This window comes from Myzus persicae, unplaced genomic scaffold, assembly GCF_001856785.1.
Source record: "Myzus persicae strain clone G006 unplaced genomic scaffold, MPER_G0061.0, whole genome shotgun sequence".
Taxonomy (NCBI): domain Eukaryota; kingdom Metazoa; phylum Arthropoda; class Insecta; order Hemiptera; family Aphididae; genus Myzus; species Myzus persicae.
Window position 1 is genome coordinate 1 of NW_019100850.1, and position 25,058 is coordinate 25,058.

The following is a 25,058-nucleotide window of genomic DNA, read 5'->3' on the forward strand; positions in this document are numbered from 1 at the left end:
AATACCTAGTTCAAGAATTAGTATAATACAGTAATATAATATAGTAAGGAAGTTATTTTAATGATTGAATATTAACTATTGTCTATTATAACCTAGTAGATAGTATTAATATTAGTAATATAGTAATAGTATACATAATAAAAAGCTAAGTACCTATACTTTAAATTAAACATTTTATAGTAATTTATAATTTATAAACAATGATTGACAGTAGATGGTATTGCAGAGGCTTTTTTTTTCTTTTGGGCTTGAATGATGTAGTCTGGATTTCTGATAGGTCTTCCAGGATGCCTCGGGTCTACAATTTCGGGCAATAAACAGTCGAAGAAAAAATTAGTTAATTTTGACAGCATATTTTGTTGCCAAAATAATTCGTCATACATAATTTTTTCAGTTTTGAATCCTTTTTTGGTCCATACACAAAATATGCAATATTTTCTTTTTGTAACATGTAATTGCCCTTGTACTTGAAAATGATAATTATGTTTTTTTTTGTAATCTCCAATAGTGCTATTCTTTTTTAGTTGCCAAAAAGTGATTTTTTTTGATAAAATACCTTCTTCGGGGGTTATTTCAGCAGCGGAAAATGGGCATTTTATTTCCACGATTCCATCGTCATCGATTAGTCCATCTGGAGTAGCACCCAGGAAAAATTCTTTGGAATCAATAAATAATCCACAGGGTTTAATTTTTTTCCCTAAATATTTTTCCAATTCCCTTAAGGCTACTGGTTCATTCTCACGACCATATTCTATTTGAGGAGCAGTGAACTGTGTTGTGTATAATAAACTTTTTACTACATTTTCGCAACCAGTATCAAGTCGACGATTAACAATTTTACCAAAGTTGGAGGCAGTTAAAAGTTTTCTCCTCGTATCAAACCACTTTACGTTTTGATACTGATCAATAGTTTGAAGTTCAATTTGTTCACGTTTTTTCACTAGGCTTCTCATTTCATTTAACACTTCCTCTTTTTGTTTAGAAAACTCTTCCTTGTCCATATCTGGTTTGCTGGCTTCATTTCCGTATGAAATATCAGTATTATTGTTTTTAAATAATTGTTTCCGAAATCGCTTAGTTTTAAATCTCGATTGGTTTTGTCTTTCTTGATTTTCTTTCTGCAACATTTCAAGAACTTTACAATTACTTTTTTTAAACGGACTATTTATATACAATGCTTTATGTAGCGAATATATTGGGCGTTTATTATTTTTACTTACGGTAGCTAACAAACAACTAGTATAATATGAATTTTTCAAAGCATAATTAACTCGTTTACCTCCTATAAATTTCGCAACAATTGAATTAAATGACTCAACTATGTTACTGTCAACATCCTGTAATAAGCTTGAACTATGTCTTGCTAAGTTCCTTAAAATGTTGTTCAACGCCTCGTAAAATTCATAATCCCGAGGATATTATTTTTTCAATATAATTTGCACCAATTAATTTTTTTTTATCACAAAAATACTCAGCACATGCCTCATGGTTACCAAATACATGATGAATCGTATTCATAATATCACTTCTTAAATCACTGACTGAATGACGGTTCGATTTTCTGTAACTAATTGCACAAACAATACCTTTTCTGATACGTAATATATTATTACTTAGTAATTTTCTGTGTTCTAATTAACCAGCTGATCTTTTTGTTGAAATATCCCTTAATTTATTACACAGATTCCTAAGTAAATGGTTTCAGCACTCAACTTTTTCTACTGATATATTTTTATAAGGTCTTAATTCTAAAATTTTTTGATAAACACTACTGTCACCGTCTGCTATTAGCTTATGATACCGTAACCCGTACATTGCTTCACTATTTTTAAATCCTTCAACTATTATAGAGGCTTCCATTCCCGATAAGCTACTTGTCACTAGCCAGTTTCTTGAGCATTTATGAGGGGATGGTTCATTACTACGTGCACAACTTGAACAGTATTTATTTCTAACCCCAAGATACAACACTTTTTTAGTTCTGTAACCGATAATGGCAGCCTAAAATAAAATGGTTTGTATATAATTATTATTTTGTCAAAAAATATATTGTTCACATAAAAATATAATAAATTACAAATAAAATTTAAAATTTATTTAAAATTTACTACACGATTTCATATAAATTATTCTTATTGTAATTAAACAATACTGCATAAAATGCGTACCATAGTCGATAAATTTTTTTTACAAGTGTTTGAATGTTGAAAAATTTCATTTTGTAGTTTAAAATTGTATAAAAAAATCAAAGAATGATAAATTTCTCTTAATTACTTTTAGTTAATCATATAAAAATATAAAAATATTTATTATAATGTAAAATAACCTAAGCTGACCACCGTTTTTCGTCGTATGCAATATTTATTAAATTGTAAAGCTTTTTTATTCACACTCACAAACCAAAAATAATTTCTAACTCCGTTCGAATCTGATAATTTAATTTGACTTTCCGGTTGACATTTTTTGACAAACTTATGACGAATCTTGCATTAAATTTTTTAATCTTAGATTTAAATAGAAAATTATTTATGAATTTCTAACTCAAAATAATTAGTACATTTTTGTTATTTTTACGAATTTTGTGAAAATTTGAACTTTCAAAGCTTGTAAAAAAATTGAGACCTCACCAAAACACGAATTACATTTACTTTCCAACCAGAAAAACTACTGAAGTCGAAAATCAAAGCATTATATTTTTACGCACATAATTATGTGCATATTTTGTACTTGTTAAGCGCATTATGTAACGAGAAAGTACCTGTGTAATATAATAAGTAATAACTACTATACAATAATTAATAATAATAATAATATATTAATAATTATTATAATTTTTTGTAGATTCCTTATATTTATATAAAAACTTACCACTCCTGATAATTAATTATATTGAGTTCTATATGATATTTTGCACCAGCTTCCATCTGCTACAACAGAAATATGAGGAATGCCATCAGGGCCAACTTCTCCTGATTCAATTACCAATTGTGCTTCTTCTCGAGCGGCTTGTTCCATATCTTTAGTTGCAGCAATTTCGTATCCTTCAAATATTTTATCATGCTCCTTTTTATATGTGTTACCAGACATACATGGTATTTCAAAGAGTTGAGGAAAATTGCTGTAAGTGTGTAAATCCACAACCATTTAACATTGTCCCAGCCACAGCAGCTGTGTTAATTTGCATTATTTCAGAGTCTAAGCTGTTTCCTTCTGTTGACATTTTTGAACTTTTTCCACACATTGAACACTTAAAATGGAAAACTGAAACTAAACCATGCATTTGTTCATGAATTAGTACCATATCATTGAACAAAAGGAGAGTGGTCGTTTGCTTTTTTAATTTCCTCGAAGAAATGGTTGATATTTATGATTCTTCTTCCGTACACCGCAAAATTATATTGTTCTTTAGTTGGTGAAATACTTACAGTCAGTTCATAATCGTGTACTGAAGATGTAGATTGTACTGGTAAAATCGACATTTTTTCTGTGTTATATTGACAATATCTTGAACAGGGGTTATTTGTTGCTAAGTTCATCTGTAAAGTACTTGTTGGACTTGTGGTTTCTTGTACGGAGGATTCCTATTATACAAAATATAGGTATAAAAAGTACAAACTGCTACAAAAATTTAAACAAACAACTTTTTGGTTAAAATTGTGTGAATTTAATTTATTTCACAATTAGATACAATAATTATTTATTATGATGATTAAATATTGTTTATTTTGCCTCGACAGAAAAAGAACTCGATTATTATATAATAATAAAATTGAAAATATCTTTAAGACCAAGTTTTTAGTGAATTTAAAATAAAAACAGATTTTTTTTTTGTTCTTTAGAATATAGAAATACATTCTCTAATTATAAGAAAATATAACTAAATTAATGTTCATAATAACATATTACAAAATACAATTCATTTTTCATCATAGGTAGCTAGTTAGTACATTATACCATAGGTACTATTATACATATACTATATAATAGACCGTATAGTATAGACAAATAGATAATTGATTTATGTTTATTTACCTTTGTTACATTTTTATCTTCACGCCATTTTAATAAAGACACAATATTACCACACATTTTTTTATTTTTTGACGGAAAATGTTTTTTTGTTTTCGTGCTATAACGCCATTTTTGGTTCATTGCAGTGTAATAAGATCAGTTTGCAAGAATTTAAAATCCACTATAAATATAAGGTTTATAATATGTTCCTGATCGAATACACTATTTCACGAGTGACGTCTGAGCATCTGACAGCTAAACAAGAATTGTGTGTAATTTCAATGAATATTGCCATATTTATAATATACGATATTAGTTTACTGATTATAGTAATATTATACTTCTGTAATCTGGTGGATTGGGTAGTAATTAGTAATTACCTTAGTATATTATATTATTAGTTTTCTGGTAATCGTTTAATATTGTGACCGCGCCGCGGCAGTTATCGCGCACCGGCTAGAGCCGCCGTCGCCGCAGCACGTTGGATGCCACTCTCGTACGCGCATGCATATGTCAATAACTCGATAATCATATAAAATTCACTATATGAATTTTTAAACATCTGACTCATTGGTTTGACAAAATTAAAGTTAGTTTACGTTGTCCGATTTTGATTCTGTAAAAATTTTTGAATTCAGCAGAAAAATGTCTGAAGGACATAGGAACTGCTTTCTGCATGAAAAATTGGAAGCCTTGTTTTTCTGTTGTTGATAACGGAAGATTATCTTTTGTAACCATATAGACTCACTAGTCTATCCGTGATGGCTCGTGTCTTATATCCTCCTTCTAAAACAATTTAGACAATTTATTATAATTTTATAGTTAAGAATTAAAAAATGTACTCTTACTATCATAAGATTTGATGTTCATAATGGACTCAGATATTGTGCTCTGCCTAGTCAGACTTAAGTCCGCTGACTGTGGAGTATTTGAAGAGGATGTGGTTTGTATTGACTGAACAGATCCACTGCCACTGAATGACGCCATGGAATCATTGTCAACAATACCGGACGAAGTCGAAGATGTAGAAGCAAAATTAAGGGTCCGTTATATTTGTTGAGTCTATATTAAAAAAAGAAATTGGTTAATGTTGTAAGCACATTATTAGTAATATTGCATCTTGGTATCTTACCTTATTTACAATGGTTCTAGCTACCTCAGCAAGATCATTGTCATCAGGATCGTCGACATTTTCATCTTGTGGTTTTGTGGAACTAGTTGATGCCACTGACTGAGAAGATATTCGACGAACCTTACTGACACCCTTGCTTTGTGCAATTGAAGGATGATTTCTTTTAATGTGGTTGCGTATATTGGTTGTGTTACCACACGATTTGACTGAAGCGTGACATAATTTGCATGTCACAACTTCTACATTTGACGTTTTTTCAAAATATTCCCAAATCACACTCCTGGGTTTCGACGACATCATGTGCGATTGTGCAAAGCGAACTGCAAAAACTTAAGTACCACGTGCGATTGTACGGACTGCGAAAACTAAGCAGGACTACGGAGTTCGGAGTTCGGATTCGGAGTTTGGAGATGCGACGTGCGAACACTACGAAGTACGAGAACGAAAAGATGGACGAGCGTCTCATTGCAGCTTGGCAAATTGGCTGCTGCGCGCGCAGCTCCCCTTATCATACCATTATCACCGTTACTTTCAAATATTGTAAATATATCAAGAATCGCTATAGCCCCCCCCGGCCCCAAAAAACTAATGATTTTACTAACATGATACACATAATACATTGTAATTTCGAATTTTCGAAAGAAATATCACTTTATGCGCATTATTTATTAATGAAATAAAAGATGCTGGGATGTTTAGTATCCAATGTGATGAAGCTCGGTAATGAAAAATTATCTACCTCATATAAAAAAGTTTTTTGTTTATAACATATGTTTATAATATTCTAGATGCCACCACGAAGAACAACTGGTAATATGTATTCGGTATCCAAAAAACTTGAGCGTATGTGAACGATTTGTTGAATTTGTAAACGTTTCTAAAAAACAAGATGCAGATGCTTTAGTTAAAGTTTTACTTAATTTTATCCATAAATCAAATTTGAGTGAAATTCCTATAATAGGAGTCCTATGACGGTGCTGCTGTTATGTCGGGTTCAGAGGGTGGGGTTCAAAGTAAACTGAGGCAAAACCATCCACCAGCATCAAAAGCTATATATATCCATTGTATGGCACATAAGTTGAACCTTGTAATAGTTGATATGTGCAAAAATTTAAAGGTATACATTTTGAAATTTTTTATTTTACCTATATTCGATTAATTTGTTTAATAATTAATAATTTTTTAGGATGCTAGAAGTTTGTTTAATGGATTACAGGCTCTGTATGTTCATTTTTCCTATCCAACTACTTATAGTTATTAGTTATACTTATTAGTTGTTGAAATAGCAATTACATTGCCCGTAAGTTCGTCCACTTCTGAGAGGTCATTTTCAACAATGCGAAGAATAAACACCTACTTAAGATCTACTATGTCCCAAAATCGGTTCAGCAATTTGGGTATTCTTAATATTGAGAAAGATATTGTTGTTGACGTGGAAGAGATTCTAAATAATTTTAGTAAAACCTAAAGGAGAATTAAGTTATTGTAATTAGGTTTACTATAAGAATAATAAAAAAAAACTGATGTTAAAAAATAATAATAATGTTGTTAATATAGTTTTTATATTATTATGTGGATTTGATTTTTGATGGTATATAATATATAATATATATTATATGTACCTATATCTTTATATTTATTTGTAATTCAAAAATGTTTAGGTGTTAATTACTTGTATAAATGCTTCATTCAGTAGCTAGGGCTTCAGCCCCCCCAAATCTCAAACGCTATTTGGGCCTATGTAATTTAATAATATTAAAAATAAAACTTTATATAAAAACAACCAAATTATAAACATTCAAATTTATAGTAATAGGTATCTAAAATTTAAAAATGTACAAATTTCTACTAAGTTTGAAATATTGATTAATTTATAATATGTCAATAAAAATTATAAACTCATAAATGAATAGTTGCAATTCTATTAAATGCTATATGAATAATAAACTAATAAACACTATTATTATAGTTATTTTTATATTGCTTTAGTAAACCTAGTACATTTTATAACATTAACATAGTTAATATACAAATTTTAGTTTAGGTTATTATTATACAAATTAGTTAACTGAATCATACCTTATAAAGTTATACACTTATACCTATATTTAAATGGCTAAATAAATATTTAAAAGATGTAATTTGTTTTTTATAAATAATACATTTCTTAAATAGGAAATATTCCTAGTTACTTGTGTGTACATATTTAGATATATGGTGTTTTATTCAAGTCCAGATACTATATTATTGATTGATATACAAAATATTTGAAAATTTAAAATAATACATAATAACAAGAAATTTCCAAGTCATAAATCTTCTAAAAATAAGTTATTAATCTCAGACCAATGTTTCTGACACAATCATTTTTCATAATCTTCATACTGTGTTAATACTTATTGTGATTTTCATTAAGCTAGTATTTTATTTTTGTTTGTATCTTGGCATCTGAGCATCATGTCATCTAGTGCACCTGAAATTAAATGTTCAATTTGTGATACAAAGTTTACACAAAAAAAAAATCTTTATGCTCACTTAAGGAATATACACGGTAGTGATTCTTTAAATGTAAATAATTTTATTTGCACAGTTTGTGAGAAAACATTTAAAGTTCAGAAAACTTTAGATACCCATATAAAAAAATATCATAAAAATGGCGATAAAAATAGAGAAACAAGAATAATTTGTCCTTATGATGAGTGTAACGAACCTTTGTTTAAATTTTCAAAATTAAGGATTCACCTGTTTGAAAAACATAACATTACTATAGAAGTAAAAGAACTAAGTTTTTCGACCATTGCAGGTAATACTTTTATGAACAATAATAAATTAATGATATCATATTAATATTTAATACTAGGTATTTTAAATTTTGTTGCGCAATAACATGTTTAGGTATATAATATTTATTTTTTAATATAGAATTTGAGAAATGGAAAACGGAGACAGAGCAAAAAAAACATTTTCGAAGTTTATACTTGATAGAGCTGCAATAAAATTAAGTAACGGCTGTACTAGGTCATATTATTATTGCCATCGATCATTTAACAATCGAAAAACCAAAAATGAAATTGAGAAAGCAAGAGAGACAAAAGCTATAGGGACTAATAAAATAGATGGAACATGTCCATCTATGATCAAACTAACAATGCAAGAATGTGAAGAGACAGTACAAATTGAATTTTGGGAAAACCATTATGGCCATGAACTAGAAATTGGAAGAATTGGATTAGACAAAGACATAAAGTTAAATATTGCAGGTAATTATAATAATTATTACCTCTTTTCAGTTTTCTTGGAATTTTAAATATTTAAAATTTTTTCTAGCTAAATTGAAGGAAGGAGTTACCTTTGAACACATCATAGATTTGATTCGTGATGCTGAAGTAACTGATGACACACATAGACGATCTCTTCTTTTGGAACGGAAAGATCTACAGAATATTTCACGTGATTTCAATATTAACTACGCTACTAAGCGGCATACAAATGATGCAATCAGTATAAAATTATGGGTGGAAGAAATGAAAATGCTAGAAACACAATGTCCAGTTTTATATTACAAGAGTCAGGATGAGAATGATTGGAACGGAGAGGAAGGAATCTTGAGTAAGCATGATTTTGTATTAATTTTAATGACAAAGTTCCAACAAGAAACACTACAAAAATTTGGCCGTGATAAAATTTGTGTGGATGGTACTCATGGAACTAATGCATATGACATTCAGTTGTATACTGTTGTCACCGTCGATGAATTTGGATCCGGTTGCCCAGTTGCGTTTTGTTTATCAAATCGATCCGATGAGCTAATTTTTCAATTATTTTTTGAAAAAATCAAATTCAATGTAGGAGTTATTGACTGTAAAGTTTTTATGACAGACGATGCTCCTGCATTTTATAATGCTTGGATTGCTATAATGGGACCGGTTGAACATAGACTTCTGTGTACTTGGCACGTCGATAAAAACTGGAGACAGAATTTATCTAAGATCAGTGGTGGATCAGAGAAAAAATCAATTGTTTATAAAACACTGCGAATATTATTACAAACCACATCCATTGAAGAATTTAAAAACAATCTCCAAAATGTCATAAGAGATTTAAAACAAGACAAAGACACCTATACATTTGGGGTTTATTTCAAAAAATATTACTCAAAACGACCAGAATGTTGGGCTTATTGCTATCGACTAAGACTTGGGATTAATACAAATATGTACTTGGAATCATTTCATAAAGTATTAAAACACATATATTTGGAAGGAAAGAGAGTAAAACGTTTGGACAAAACAATTAATGCTCTGATTAAATATTCCAGAGATAGTCTATACAAACGTTTGATTAAGTTGTCAAAAAATATCCCTACTGAAAAAGTCCAAAGAGTACGTCAAAGTCATAACTCAAGTAAATTAATTAAACTAGAACAAATACAAATTGTGGAAAACAAAAAAGTATATATTATCAAATCATTATCCAATCCCTCACAGCATCACTATATTATAAAAACTGATGAAACATGTACACAGTCATCATGTTTGAAATGCAAAAAGTGTGATATTTGCATTCACACATTTCATTGCTCTTGTATTGATAATGTTATTAAAGCAAATATTTGTAAACACATACATGCTTGTGCTCGCGAGTTTATAAGTTTAGATGGCAATACTGAAAACACTGTTTTTCAAGACTCAAATATGAAAGAGCAAAAAACGTTAATGGATATGGTTGCAACTTCTAGTCACCATAAAGCTCACAAAAATCAAACAATCATAAGCCAAACACAAATGATTTTGGGTCTGAGTTCAACAAATGAATATAGTAATGAAAACTTACAAAAAATTGAAAAAAAGTTGGCAGACGTTTTGGCAATCATGAATGAAGGAGGACAAACTCACTTAAAAACAGTTGAAGAAGTCAATGTTCAAAGGAAAATAGATCCACAGCTTCGGCTTTATTCAACAAAAAAGAAATCCAGCAAAACATCAATAGCAAAGCCTTCTGTAAATGAAGTAAATGCAATTATTTCTGGACTTAAAGATGACAATAATGAGACTATAAATGTTCATAATGTATTTGATCATTCATATTCTTAAAAGTACTAAACAATATTACTTAAAAACTTACCAATTATTACTTTGTTATTAATATTTAATTTGATTGATCATTTTTGTTCTGATATTGACATACTTATATAAAGTTGTACATTTTTACTAGGTACATTAGTTCATATTCATATTGTTTGTTACTTGGATACACAAATATTATATTTAAATATACAATAAATTATTAAACTATACAAGTACTAGTCATTATTACTAATTACTTTATTATTAAATAATATCAGTTTATAACATAGACATAATATAAAACAATTGTTCTATATATCTATGGTTTATAATGGTGATAACGGTAATAATGGTATGATAAGGGGAGCTGCGCGCGCAGCAGCCAATTTGCCAAGCTGCAATGAGACGCTCGTAAAGATGGCTAGTCCGGCCAGCGGCTGGCGGAAAAAATGTGGTTATGCAGGGTGGCCAACATCTCCGTCAAAATATGCACGGTACCAATCGGCAGAAAGGCAGTAAGCCAGTAGCGATAAACGAGGAAAAAAAATTGCCGATTCTTATCAAATCGAATCGAATCGAGTCGACGGTAGGTGTAGGCTGGTAAAATACGGCCGCTATGGACACCGTGCAGACAACGGAAAACGGCGCTGCCTAGTGGACAATTTACAAACAAGTAGGGAGCAATAGTTTCATACTCAATAGGTACTCTTCAATATAAGGAAATTTTTTCCCTCGGATAATTTTCGTAGTTTTGTGGTTTGTAAAACTTGTGAGGTACCTTTTTTTATTAACGAATTGGCCCTTTAGCTTATACTATATGTTTATTTGTATTGTTTTATTTGAACTTAATTTTAATAATGAGCAAAAATAAAAAGAAAAGTGGTCAAAAAATGTGTTGTGTTGTGTAGTAATACATATCGAACTGGTCATAAATTATTTAACTTTCCAAATCGACAACACGAAAAAGAACTTAAAGAAAAGTGGGTAAAAATAATTAAAAGAATGAATTTTGTATTGTTTTTGTCTTCCATATTGTGCTTAATATTCTAGTTCTTTTAATTTCTCTATCAATAATTTTGTGTATTTGTATTCTGCACTCTGTAGCATTGATGGAACACCATGGATACCTACAGCCAATACAGTTATTTGTAACGACCATTTCGTTGGAAATTAGCCAATAAGACATCCAAATAGTCCTGCGTAAATTCCTACCATTTTTCCAACTGCATACAAAAATCAGAAGGTTAACAGTAATCAACAGGACTCCAGATATCAACGTTTTTGCAGCCTTGAAGCTGTACTACAACTAGTGTTGAATGTAATGCAGATGCCAACCAAAGTCAATCAAATGATATTGTAACGCATGTAGGAGTACAAGTTTTGTTAGATGTTTCAGATGTAAAAGAATTTTCATTTGAGTGTTCCTTTTTTAATGACAACTGTAGTAATACTTAAAAATAACTGCACCAAATAATTTTATTCTTGGGCAAAAAAAAAATGTTAATGATAAGTCTTGTAGTCCTAATTCTAAACACTAATGTTTAAGCTGTGAAAAGTTTCATGGTTTTGAATCTCTAAAAATGAGAATTCTCTAAAATATTGAATAGGTCTTCATACGCTGTTTTTAACATAATTTTAAATATGCTTCCACATGTAGGTAGAAATAGTAACTTAACAAACATAGGCGTAGCCAGACTTCTTGTTTAGGGTATGCAAAATTTGAAGATTATTTTTTTTAGAAAGGAATACAAGTTTAAATTTAGTTAATTATTAAACTGATTTAAATATTGATGATCATGACATGTTTAATGTTTATACAATTGAATATTAATTATTATAAAGTCATTCTTCTTTTATAATCAACTTTATTTTTGAAGTCATCTATAACGGCGTCGACCTCAATATGTACTGCAATTTCTTGTTCAATTGCTATAAGCATTAGACTATTGAATCGTTCTTGGACCATTGATGTTCTTAATTTTGATTTAACTTGAGTTAATTTGGAAAATGATCTCTCACATTTACAGCTGGTAACTGGAATAACTGAGAATTTTTTTAAAATTATGCTGAAATTATTAAATAAAACAGTTCTGTTAAACATGTTTAACCACTGTAACCAGATATGTAGGATTGATGTGCTTGATTTGGTTAACTTTTTAGGTGTTGTATCATCTTTTTTTAAAATTCGAATTTCGCTAACAAGTTCATCGTAATTACACTTAAAATGATTTGATAAAATATTCAAATCTGTGTTAGTAGTATCCAAGTTTAATAATTTATCTATTGAACTTATTATATTTATAGTATCTTGATTAAATCGTTCATCTAAACCATTCATAATTATATAAATGAATCGAGTCTTAATTCTTGTTCATTTGTATCTGGGAAGAACTGATTACTACCACCATTATTAATTCGTTGTGCAATTTTACGTTTTTAGGTTTTGGTATAGTCACATCTAAATGTGTACACATAGAAACAGTTAAGTCATAAATACATTTAAAGTTACATTCAGAACGCATATCATTAATAGCAGATCTAAGAGATTTAATGTAGTTCATAGCAGATAATAAATCAAAATGTTCACTTTGTAAATATTTATTATACATACTTTATTAATCACTGTAAGTATAGAATCCATCATATAAAGTCCAAGTATAAAATTAAAATTTTTAAGTTGATATAATAATCCACGTCCTTTAGCATTAACATCTGTTTGTTTTGTTGAATAAGTAATTTTTTCTAAGGCTTTAATCAGTGCTAAATAATTATGTTTTATAGTACTGACGGCTTCTGCCCTACATGCCCATCGTGTTATTGACGTGACTTCATAGTTTTCAATGTAACATTTATTTGTTTAGAAATGTTCTCAAGAATAGCGTAACGTACAGCACTTCCTTCTATAAAAGCATATGTTAGTTGCTCTACTCCAAAAAATTCAAAAACTACGCGATTATTTTTTAGAAGACGTACAAGCATCAACTAGTACTAAGTTTAGGCAGTGGGCGTAACAATGTACATACATAATACTAGAATTCATTTCTTTAAATTTTGTTTTGAACACCACCTATTGAGCCTGAAATGGCTGCCGCTCCATCAAAACAAACTGATGTAATATTATTCCACTCAATAGTTAAACTTGATAACATTTTGGATAGTTCATCAAATATTGATTGAGAATCAACTTTTTCAACTCTATGAAGACCAATAAAGCGTTCAACAGGCATGTAAGTGTCTTCATCAAAATATCTGATAACAAGAGAAAGTTGCTCATTGTGTCCTAAATCAGTTGTCTCATCAGCTATAATAGACACAGGTTTGCACTTTATCGATGAAATAATAGAACGAAGCATAACATTTTGAATACTTTTGATAATATCATTTAGAATATCTGGACTTAAATAGCTTGAATTTTTTGGAGCATTTTCTAAATGATCCTTCATTACTGGATCATACCTAGAAATAAGTTCAACAATTTCTAGAAACAAACCTTTTTCTAAACTTTTTGAATTTTCATCATGACCACGTAATGCACGACCACCTTTTGCTATAGTTATTATTATATCAATTAGTTTTTTTCATAATTATACGGTTATTAATTTTTTTCTCTTCTTGTTTACTTATACATTCTATTCTTTTCTTTTCTAGTTGTACATCAATGGGAATTTTTTTTAAATATGCTGATAATGTTTGAACACTACTTATATGAACAGATGACATTTGATGTAATTTGAATTTTTTTGTAGCTATGTTCCATCCTCTGAATCCAGTACTAATAAAGGCAGGATCGGAATGACCTCTATGTGATGTTATGTCCATGCTAAAACAGCGACAAGCAAAACAAAAAGCAGCATCCAAAGCTGAACTATACTCTAGCCAATTAAAATCTTTATACTAAAGAGCATGAAAACTTCTATTTGAAACCCCAATCTGTCTCCTAGAAAATGTAATAACTGGTTGAAAAGGACCTTTTATTATTCTGTCATACCTTTCATATCTATTTGCTGGCATTCTGTTAATTGGATCTAAAGGATCACCAACGATATCCACCATTTCTGGAATATGATTAACAATAGTCTTGTTATTGTGATCAACTTCCAATATGGTTTTTTCTACGGTGCCGGAGCTGGATGCCTCTGTTGAATTCGAATCGACATTTGACATCTAATAATATATGCAATTTATATATAATATGTACCATTTAAAACTATAAAATTTAGTATAATAATATATAGCCATGTAGGTATATCACAAAAATATAATTTATAAGTAGGTACTTACATTTTTAAAAAATAATTGCATTTTGGTTTGTTTCTTTTTGTCCATATTTTGTAGAGTATAGAATATAATATGATATTTGAAACTAAACAATTAAATGACTAAATAAAATGTAATATTTAAGAATATGGCAAACTAGAGGACAGGTGATGGGAATTATCTATATACAGTATACACTGAACACTGAACTAACAATGATTTCGATATTTCTGTAATTCCGTATGTAGCAGGAACACTTTACTTTCCCGATGATTGTCGATAAGCGTGACACGCACACGAGTCAAAGGAATTTAAAGACCAAAATAGATATTTGATGGTTTTTCGTAAATTTAGTAATGTAGAATTTGGTATTGGGACAAAATATCCTGTACTAAAATATCCAAGTGATTGTTTCCTTTGACCATTATCGTCGAGTTTTTTTGGTAGCTGCAACCAGATCATCATTGAGAAAATAACGTAATGTAGCATCTTTTTCCTGAATTATGTTTTTTAAATTTGTGTTTTTCATCTGAAGACGTGCAATTTCATCATTCTATTTCAAAACAAATATGAATATATATTACAGCTTTTGGTATTGGTTTATACATACAGTAAACTTATTATGAGTAATTTATAATAAACTAATGCATGAATATTATTTATTTAATTTAAAATAACGAATACCTAGCTTAAAATAACTTTTTTAAGAATTAAATATGTCTAATAAATATCACTTCGGTATCACTTTAAATTAACATTACATCAATTGGGAGTGTGATGATGATAAAATATTAGACCTCAAAATCTGAATACTTAATATTTGTTTCAGATAATAAGATAAGTAATAAAAATTATAATCATATAAATAGGAAAAAATTAATTTAGCAACACTAAAAAAAAATATTCTAATTTAAAATTTATAGAAATTAGTTACAGAAGTCATTTTTGATTTTAATTAATATACTTAAGCAGTACCTAGTTTTAAAATTGTTCATTACTTACAACAGAATTGTCAGTTATGTTAACACAATCATCTGATTGACTCGACGACATAGTTGTTGTGGTTGAAAGTCAGAAAAAAAAGCCACGGAAAAAAATCCACGTAAAAAATAAGTCACGAAAAAAAGCCAAATTTTATAATTATAAATAAATAATATTTAAATAATTTTTTTTTTTAAATGTTTAACATGGTTGTTCATACTGTATAATATACTATCTTAGATCGTGCACACAATATAAAGTAGTTGATACACAGCTAAGCCGCTAAGGTTATGTTATTGTTTATTATTCAACATTAAAACGTTTTTAGTTATAAAATAGTAAAATAGTAGGGGAGACCGGGGACAAAAGTAACACGGGACGAAAGTAACATACTCAATTTCTTATTCCATGATAATTATTTAAAACCAGTATGTAGTGTATCATTTGCACCATTATACGGGGCATATTTGTACATATTTGTTTTGTCGTAGTCCCATTCTTCTTATCACAAAAAGAACAAAAACTGATATCGCCATACAAAAGTGATAATAAAATTGTTAACAGTTTCTTTTTTTTAAAATTCAATTTTAATACTAGAAGAACACTTAATACATTTACATCTGCCAAAAGTTGTCCTTTTTCTTTTGCAAGTGTCAGAAACGTTGAATCAGGTATGTTTAATACTTTTTTAATCTACATAAGAAAAAATGTCTGTATGGGGTTGAAAGTAACACATTTTGTGGGGTCTGAAGTAACATTAGCTTATATTATTTTACTATGTTTTTCTTATGAATTCATTTTCATTTATTTGAGTATTTTGCTAATATAGCTTACAGACATGCCACGTACACGTAAAAGAATGACCCAGAGAGGAACAATTGCAGACAGTGAAATGAGAAAAGCAGTAGACATTTGTTTACAAGAAAATCAGTCTATACGGTCAGTAGCTGCAAGCTTAAATATTTGCCATGTCAGTCTAAGTAGATATATAAAAAAATTGAAACTTTATCAAAATAAAAGTGGTCCTAAACCAGTGTTTGGATATCGAGCACATAATAAAGTGTTCAACAAATTTCAAGAAAATCAACTTGCTGATTATATTAAAAACTCAGCAGACATGTATTTTGGGCTATCTCCTATAGCTATTAGAAAATTAGCTTTTGATTTTTCTCTGAAACTAAATTTAAAAGTACCAAAAACTTGGACTGATAAAAATAATATTTTGTATTAATTTAAAATGGTTAGTGCCTTAATTGAAAGTTCTGGCTCATGAAAGTTGGTTAATATAATTTGATTTTAAATATATTGTTTTGTTAATTTTCTTACAAATTTTTACTGTCGAGACTGACTACCTATTATATATAATTATTTTTGTTGTTTATGAATAATATTTTGTATTAATTTACAATGGATACAGTGTCTTAATTGAAAGTTCTAGCACATGAAAGTTGGTTACTATAATTTTATTTTAAATATATTGTTTTGTTGACTTTTCTTATAAGTTCTTACCGTCAAGACTGAATATTAGGTACATTATATATATTTTTTGTTTATGAATATTTTATATTGATATACATTACTTCAGCACAAGTCTGGTATTAATATTTTATATTTTTAAGTTTTAGTTTTCAGTTAAACAATTGTATTGTTTTTATTTTGTTTGAATATAATATGTACCAAATTGCTAATGTAATTGATTTTGTTTATAATAATTTTATTATACTATTACCATACATGTTACTTTTGTACCCAATACGTGTTACTTTCGGTACTTGCAAGGGGTCGAAAGTAACATTTTTATTTTTTTTTTGTTTTTTAAATATCTTAAGGTTTAAATTAAATTTATGAAGATATTATGATATCATTTGAAAGGTATTAACTTGTTCTATCAAATAGAAATAGTTTTATCTGAAAATTACAAATAGTTTTTTTTTAATTTATAGTTAAGTGAAAAATGTTACTTTTGTCCCCGGTCTCCCCTACAAAGTTTATATACAAAAATATTCTAGTAGTATGCAAAGTAGTGCTACTGCAGTTAAAAATTATGTATGCAAAAGTCAAGTTATAATCATACACAAAAACATAAAGGTAATAGTCAAATAAAAATTTTAAAAAAAATCAATAAAAGCGTATTGTGTGTGCTACTGCTGTCAAAAATTCTGGTAAGCTTTTTTTTCTTCTTTGATTTCCAAACAGAGATTTTTCAATATTTTTTGGCTTTTTTCATATTGTGTTAATTTTCTTCTGTCACTTAATAATCCTGGAGTTTGCTTTGCCAACTTGATTTCCTCTGAAGCAATTTCTAACCTCATTTTAGTTATTAACACCCAAATACTTGGATGCTTGTGGCCGACCAGTCTAGAAAAACGGTTATTCCAACCTTCGGTTTAGTTATTTGTACGATCACTATCTGCTAACGTCAAATTATGAGTATTCCATTGTTCAGGAGGAAAAAGAGGTGGCCAATTTCTTAAACGTAAATGAGTGTCTCCTGGAACACTTATCTGTCTATAAGATCCTTTAACGTAAGTTTTGTCAAAGTATTCAATTAAATCATTGGCATGGTTTGGCATTATACTCTTTAAATGAGCCATGTCATCTTAAACCATGTCTAAAGGTAAAAATGCCAACCCATCCAGTTTTCTACAAAACTCACTAAAACTTTCATTTGTTTTGTATATTTGTTCTAGGCCCAGCTTTTGTATCATTCTGTGTGTACTTTGTGTCAGATGATAAAAACAACCATTAATACACACATGATCTCCTAACACAGATTTCACTGCGTTTATCACAGATTTTTCGAAATCGACATGAAAGCTTGTTGGATCTGGATATAAATGTCGTTCAGAACATTTTTCTAAAATTTTGGTCAACATTTTTTCATATGTATTCTGACTCTTACTTTTCAACAAACAGGATATGGACGTTAAAAATGTTTTTTGTACTTTGACTCTTATCACATACAGTTGAAGGAATTCTTTAGGGGCCAATCCAAAATTTCCATCCATATACCAAGTTGAACTATTAGATAGATGTTGAAGACCTTCATCTGTAGCAAAAATTACCAAACGGTCTTCCATATTCACACAGTCGTCGAACAATAAAAATCTTTTATTATGGGGCTCAACTGTTGTACACCATTCATCTAAAGAAAATATTGTATTTTTTTATTTTAAATTTTTAAATATATATTATATATACATATATAATATATATTTAATCATATTTTTTTAATGACTTACCTACTATTTCATCAGAGTCTAAGGGGTTATTTTTTGTCCTTTGGTTTCGCAGTATACGCTTGACTATGTTTTCAGGTGGCATCTGACTTTTGTCATCTAATTTTGTAACACACTCTCCAAAAATGTGAGCTGGATTAGTTTTAGTGGTTTTGGCTTGAATTTTCATTGCATTGTAACACTTGCTAACCTTAACTTCGTTAGTATTTGGTCTATGTGTATATAATATGAGATGTTCCAATTTTCAAGAATTTTTGATTTCTCAATATTTGTGTAAATGGTCCCTGGATTTTTGAGCATGTTGCTTTACTGTAACGCCACGTAATACGACTTTTACCTGTATGTTTTCGGACGTACATATAACCCTCATAACATAATTTATTATTATTTTTATTAGAATTTATTATTTCTATTGTTACAATCATTACTAACAAAAATTTAAATTTTGAAAAATAAGACTTATGCTATCTCTGGAGATGGATATGTGAGACTGAAAGAAATTTATGAAACAATCTAACAAATATAATCTATCTTTACCCAAAACCGGTTTTAAGGGAATTTCCTTCAGTAAATTTCCAACATGTCACAATTGGACCAAAATAAAATGATACTTTGTGGATAAACTATATATTAACTCGAAATGAATTGAATGATTTATGTCTTGCACCTAGTTATTTTTAACGTATCTACTATGTACAGGGTGGTTTTTTTTTTAATGTAGGTACCTACATGCCGCACTGTTGCAGTATGAACTACAATTAATATTAAGTTATACTATACCTCCATAAACCTTGTTTTACATTTTTTTGATTGAGGCCCCGTGTCGCAGTGGGAAGACTTACTGCTGCTGGCTTGATAGACCCGGGTTCGACACGCTCACTCGGTGAAAATTTTATTCAATAAAAAAAAAATTTATCCTTACAATTGTGTACGAACGCAGAACACCCGTCTTCTCAAGCGTAAACCAAGCAACCCATATCACCGCTCATCATTGATTTGGATTTTAAAGGAACCAACGTCTTCCCTTGATGCTTTAATTTTTTTTATTTTTACCCATCACCCATTAGGCTTAAAATTTACATATAGAGTAATACAACATATAATACAGTAAAACCTCCTTATAACGGAATCGCTGGGTACCAACTGATATTTCCGTTGTATTTTTTTTCTTTAACTTGTAAAAATATGACTATACATAATATACCTGTAACATATAATTTTGTAAAATTTTTTTAGATAATTCAAAATATAATTAATACTGAATATAGGTAACTAAATTTTTATATAAATAAATTGGTTTTTTTTTCCGTGACTTATTATTTTCGTGGATTTTTTTTTCCTTGTAATATTTTTCCCGTGGGTTTTTTTCGGTGGCTTTTTTTCCTACATTCGTTGTGGTTGATATGTTAGTTGTTTCAATTGCAGTATTCTGAAAAATTGGTTATTATAATTTGTAAGTATTGATGATGATAAAACATAAGATCTGAAAAACTGAACTTTCAGTGTCACTTACCTAACCTTAAACAGTGAAAACCACAAAAATTGCAAACAAATATTTTAGCCTATAAGAGGGAATAAACTTTTTTAGTAATTCAATTTGAGATACAATTAACTTAAATGTTTATTATTTAACATAAGAATCCCCTTATGTTAATATCACAACTTATTTTTAACACAATATTCTATGAAATATTTAATATTGAAGTATTAGGTTTTTGTATGTAATAACTTGCCAAGTATATTGTAAGTTAGTTGTCAATATTTTGTATGAATCACAAAATGCATATGGCATAGTGTCATAATGATTAAAAAAGTTATAAAATTATTTGTATGAATATTAAATACCTTGTAAACAGATTTCCTATTGGTGTCAAGGCTAGCTCAGGTGGATTTGGCACATCAAAAAGAGATGGAATGGCATTAGGTTTAAGTTTGACAATCCCATCCTGGCGATGCAACTCTAACTGACTTTTTTGAAGGTGGATCTAAATTAAAAAATATACAACTATAGGTAATGATTATAGCTTGTTATTAGGTAGATATCTAACTAAATACAATTAACTATACTATACTATTTCAGGAATAAATTACAAAATATAATTAACTACTAACTAACTCAAAATATTGACTACTTTGTTATATACCTACTTCGTTATATTATATTATTAATTTTAACATTAATTATGAAAATTAATTGGTACATTATTACCTATTTATTATAAATAACTACTCAATATTTATATTTTAGACATAATTACTTCACATAGTTTTGAATGAGTTGTTGGTATCCACTTATCTCGCCTACAATTTTGAACCCATTTGTCCTTTCTGGTTTTTTCTCAAGGAAAACGGAACAATTTAATTTTGTTTTTCCGGGAATTACTACAATTTGGAGCAGTACATACTCCCATAATAACTATATTTGGAATAATGTAAGTGAATAATATATTTATCTCCAAGCTGCACATACAATTTAATAAGCCACACGATAGTCGATACCACATAGAAATTAGAAAAGAAACAGAACGATGGCCTAAGAAAAATAACGTGAAATGAATATTCAATCATGATAATAATATGTGAAATGTGCATTTGAAATTGCCCGCGTTTATTTTATCCTTGTTGATATAATATCAATGTAACGTAAGCAGCCGTTGATCACAGATCGCGGGAGTTGCTCGGCGCTGTTTAATTATCGGACATGAAGGTTGACTAAGTACAATGTGTATTATTTTGAACTTTTCGTATTTAAATATATTACATACAAAACAAATGATAATGTACACACTTATTAGGGGTGGTTGCGACCAGTAGGGGAATAATGTTTATATATAAATATTAAATAATAATATGACAAGAATATAAGTGGCTGACAGCCGACATAACAGTAAATATATGATAATTGATAATGATATACAATAAATAAATAATATGTAATAGATGGCTAATAGCCAACTCACGAAATCTTCGGATATTGAATATGTTGGTCCATGCTCCGGGATGATGTCGTTGGTTTAATGGTATGTGATGAGTTTGTATAATTATAGACGAGAAGATGGTAATACAAAATAAATTACGGTACGGCACGGCACGTCACCGTTGGTCGGACACGACTGACGGGGAGGTGGCGGTCGGGCGGTTCGCCGGTAATCGTGACCTTTATTTTTAGTGCACGACTGGACATGATATTATAAAGTTATGCAATAACGATTACACTCGTGTCCAACAATCAACGATATTAATAATTGAGTCGCAAAATGGCTGCGTAGCATACCCATGTTCTATAGTGCCTTAGTTCTACAAATAACGTCCCTGGTCGACTTGTGACGCTCGGATAAAGTTAATACGTTAGCTTCGGTTGTACAGATATCTGTGCAACCGTGGCTAATTTTGTATATTTTTTGCATTTTAGATTATTATAATTTTTTTAATTTTTCTGTTAAAAGTATCATTCTCATTGAAAAATTAATAAAAAGAAGTGGGTACAACAGGGATATGTGGGACCTTCCATACTATTTTGTTTAAAATAACTTTGGCTGTAGATGCAACAATACCACTTTTAAAGTTTAACGCATTTAAATCAGTATGACTTGGAGTTATTATTAATTCCAATCTAGAATTAACCAATATTTTTTTTAATTCTTCAAACAAACCTAACCAATATTTCAATGGAATACAAGCACTAAATTCACCTTTTTCATTTGCTGATAATGTTCCGTTTTTAAAATTCCAGCCTGCATTTTCATAACAATTATAGATGTCTGGTGTACCGGATAAGTAACCATTCAACGAGCTCGTGAATCCAAGAACACGTGTGCTATCCACTTCTATCCCGTTGATTTCCAATCGTATTTGCTCGAAGAGATAAGAGTAACCGTCATTAAATAGTTTCACTTTGTCAGCTTCCGAAATCATTCCTTCTAAATAAATAAAGCTTTCGTAAAGATACGGATAAACATCTGTTTGCTGGATTGAAATACGTATTTCATCGTTATTATTAAATTATGTAGTATAAGGTGTATATGAATGATATTCAATTTTTGTTATTTTGGAATCCGTTTCGTACTGTGAACTTATATCTAAAATATCACTCTCAGGCATTTTGCTTTAATCGATAACCCAGGGCTTGTAAAATTCTTTTATTTTTCACCGTCAATATTTTTACTTTATTTGATGTTCCCGGTATCACTTATATATATATATATATATAGCTTGCACCTGCATACTTAGAACTCTTTGGTAGACTTTTCAATCAATCACATTCCGGCAAAATCCATTTAAATATCCCCACCTATTATAGAGACTCTTGACCCAAGGAGTCGGTAGCCGTTTAGTCCGTCATTGCCTTAAACTGGTGTACACGTATTTTTTCGCTTGCTCCGTCTTTAAAATAATTTTTTTCTAAGTTTTTATTTCGCTGTTTATTTATTTTTAAATATTATTTTTTTCTTAAACAACATGTTTAAAAGCGAACAGTGTCCGTCGGTTTTCACACGTAAAGATAATTTGACTGTTCACCAAAAGAAACATGTAGGTGTACGTTTTCCGTGCACTGCATGCCCATCGACATTCGCTTACAAAATCAGTCTCACCAAACATTTGAAAAATGTTCATGGTATCGTACCAGCTCTTCGCCAACCATATGCGCAGCTCGACCAACCGGCTGCATCGATCGATGCTCAACCAGTACGACAGAGTGTTATACAGTTCGCACCTCGTATTACCCGGCCTACTCCTCAGGGACATATTCAGATTGCCCCTCAAATATTTGTCCCTGATGTCCCAGCTGGTGGCTTGAACTTCATGTCAGAGGACGAGATCTGCATGGCAGCAATGGACGAATTTGAAAATCAAGAAGTTCAAAACGATAATACAGGTTAGTTTACTTTTTTTTTTTTAATTGGTACCCGAAATAAAAGATTTTTTCATAACAAATTTTTAATAGATAGGTCAATAGATTTTAATAGATGCGATATCACATTTTTATTTTCAATAGATATTAATTAGGTTTTTTTTTTTAAAAAAATTCTAACACCACATCCATTAACGGAAAACGCACTTCCACTGCGAATACCACGTCGGCTGCAAGGGCGAAAAAATGCGTATGGAACTAGTTAGAACCCCAGGTCTTGTTGAAATTTCCTAGTCTGCGAATCGAAAAATCGTGTGGTATTATGTCAAAAATATTAACAATGTTCAAAATTACCCTGACTTTCTACACTCATTAAAATCCGATTTGATCGATATACTGAAAACTCATGTTAAGAAAAACGCTATCAAATTTAATTTAAAACTAGAAGCCACTTATAATAGACCACGTGTGGAAAATTCCTCAGAAAATCACGCATTCAAAACATCTGCACTCGAGTTTTTTAGAGAGTCTAATATATTAACTCTTGTCGAGGAATCTTTTACAAAATTATTAACGGAAGAAGAGACTTATACGGGTAGAGGAAGTGGATTCACGTTAGAAGCTATAGATGGATTATTGTTAGGAGTCTATAAATACACGCCAGTAGTAGGTGGGGCACTCCAGCACACTTTGTTATAATTAAACACAAATAGATCATAAAAATGAAATTAAACACAAATAGATCACAAAAAATGAAATTAAACACAAATAGATCATACAAATGAAATTAAACATAAAAAGATCACAAAAATGAAATTAAACACAAATAGATCACAAAAATGAAATTAAACACAATAAGTTCAGTAAAATGAAATTAAACATAAATAGATCAGTAAAATAACTTTAAACATAAATAGATCAATAAAATAACTTTAAACATAAAAAGATCACAAAGAAAATAACTTATATAAGTTCAGAATAACATCAGAAATTAAATAATTAATATAAGTTCAGAATAACATCAGAAATAAAATAATTAATATAAGTTCAGAATAACATCAGAAATAAAATAATAAATATTAGTTCAGTAAAAGATCACAAAGAAAACAATGTGCAAAAAGATCAGAAAATCTAAATGCAATAATAATTAATATAATTTTCAAAAATCTGAAATGCAAAATCCCCAAAACATTTTTTAATAGAATTGTTCTATCAAAAATAAAAATCGAAATAGCATATTTAATTGCAAAATGAATTAAAAAGAAATTGAAAAAATTAATTTAAAAATAATAATTATAATAAACAATGGCACAAATAAATTCTATAAGAATATTAGAAAATATGAAAGTCTCTGAGCTTAAGTCAATAGCAAAAGAGGCTAAACTTAAGGGTTATAGTAAACTTAAAAAAAATGATCTTATATCAAGAATTAGGAGAGGTCATACAATTCATGATTTAACAATTTCTGAGCTTAAGTCAATAGCTAGAAATTTTGATATAAAACAAATTTACAAACTTAA

At 29.4% G+C, this 25,058-nt stretch overlaps 2 protein-coding genes, 1 long non-coding RNA gene and 1 pseudogene across 3 annotated transcripts; 2 read left to right on the forward strand and 2 right to left on the reverse strand.

Annotated features, from left to right (window-relative positions):
• The first annotated feature begins 5,724 nt into the window (after positions 1 to 5,724).
• LOC111026449 lies at positions 5,725 to 6,734 on the forward strand. The gene is made up of 3 exons (XR_002603695.1): positions 5,725 to 5,863; positions 5,932 to 6,260; positions 6,330 to 6,734. It is a non-coding gene; the product is annotated as an uncharacterized LOC111026449 (long non-coding RNA).
• A 9,066-nt stretch (positions 6,735 to 15,800) lies between these two features.
• On the forward strand, positions 15,801 to 17,029 carry LOC111026450. The gene is made up of 2 exons (XM_022304544.1): positions 15,801 to 16,118; positions 16,277 to 17,029. Exon 2 carries the CDS (start codon positions 16,286 to 16,288, stop codon positions 16,676 to 16,678), a length of 393 nt encoding a protein of 130 aa, XP_022160236.1. The 5' UTR covers positions 15,801 to 16,118; positions 16,277 to 16,285; the 3' UTR covers positions 16,679 to 17,029.
• An 834-nt stretch (positions 17,030 to 17,863) lies between these two features.
• On the reverse strand, positions 17,864 to 18,323 carry LOC111026451. The gene has a single exon (XM_022304545.1). It carries the CDS (start codon positions 18,321 to 18,323, stop codon positions 18,048 to 18,050), a length of 276 nt encoding a protein of 91 aa, XP_022160237.1. The 3' UTR covers positions 17,864 to 18,047.
• Positions 18,324 to 19,145: 822 nt separating this feature from the next.
• On the reverse strand, positions 19,146 to 22,851 carry LOC111026452 (annotated as a pseudogene).
• Between the last annotated feature and the right edge of the window lie 2,207 nt (positions 22,852 to 25,058).

Excerpts from the sequence above, each read along its gene's own strand:
- LOC111026450 (XM_022304544.1), top strand. The coding sequence starts at position 16,286 with ATGCCACGTACACGTAAAAGAATGACCCAGAGAGGAACAATTGCAGAC.
- LOC111026451 (XM_022304545.1), bottom strand. The coding sequence starts at position 18,323 with ATGTTGACCAAAATTTTAGAAAAATGTTCTGAACGACATTTATATCCA.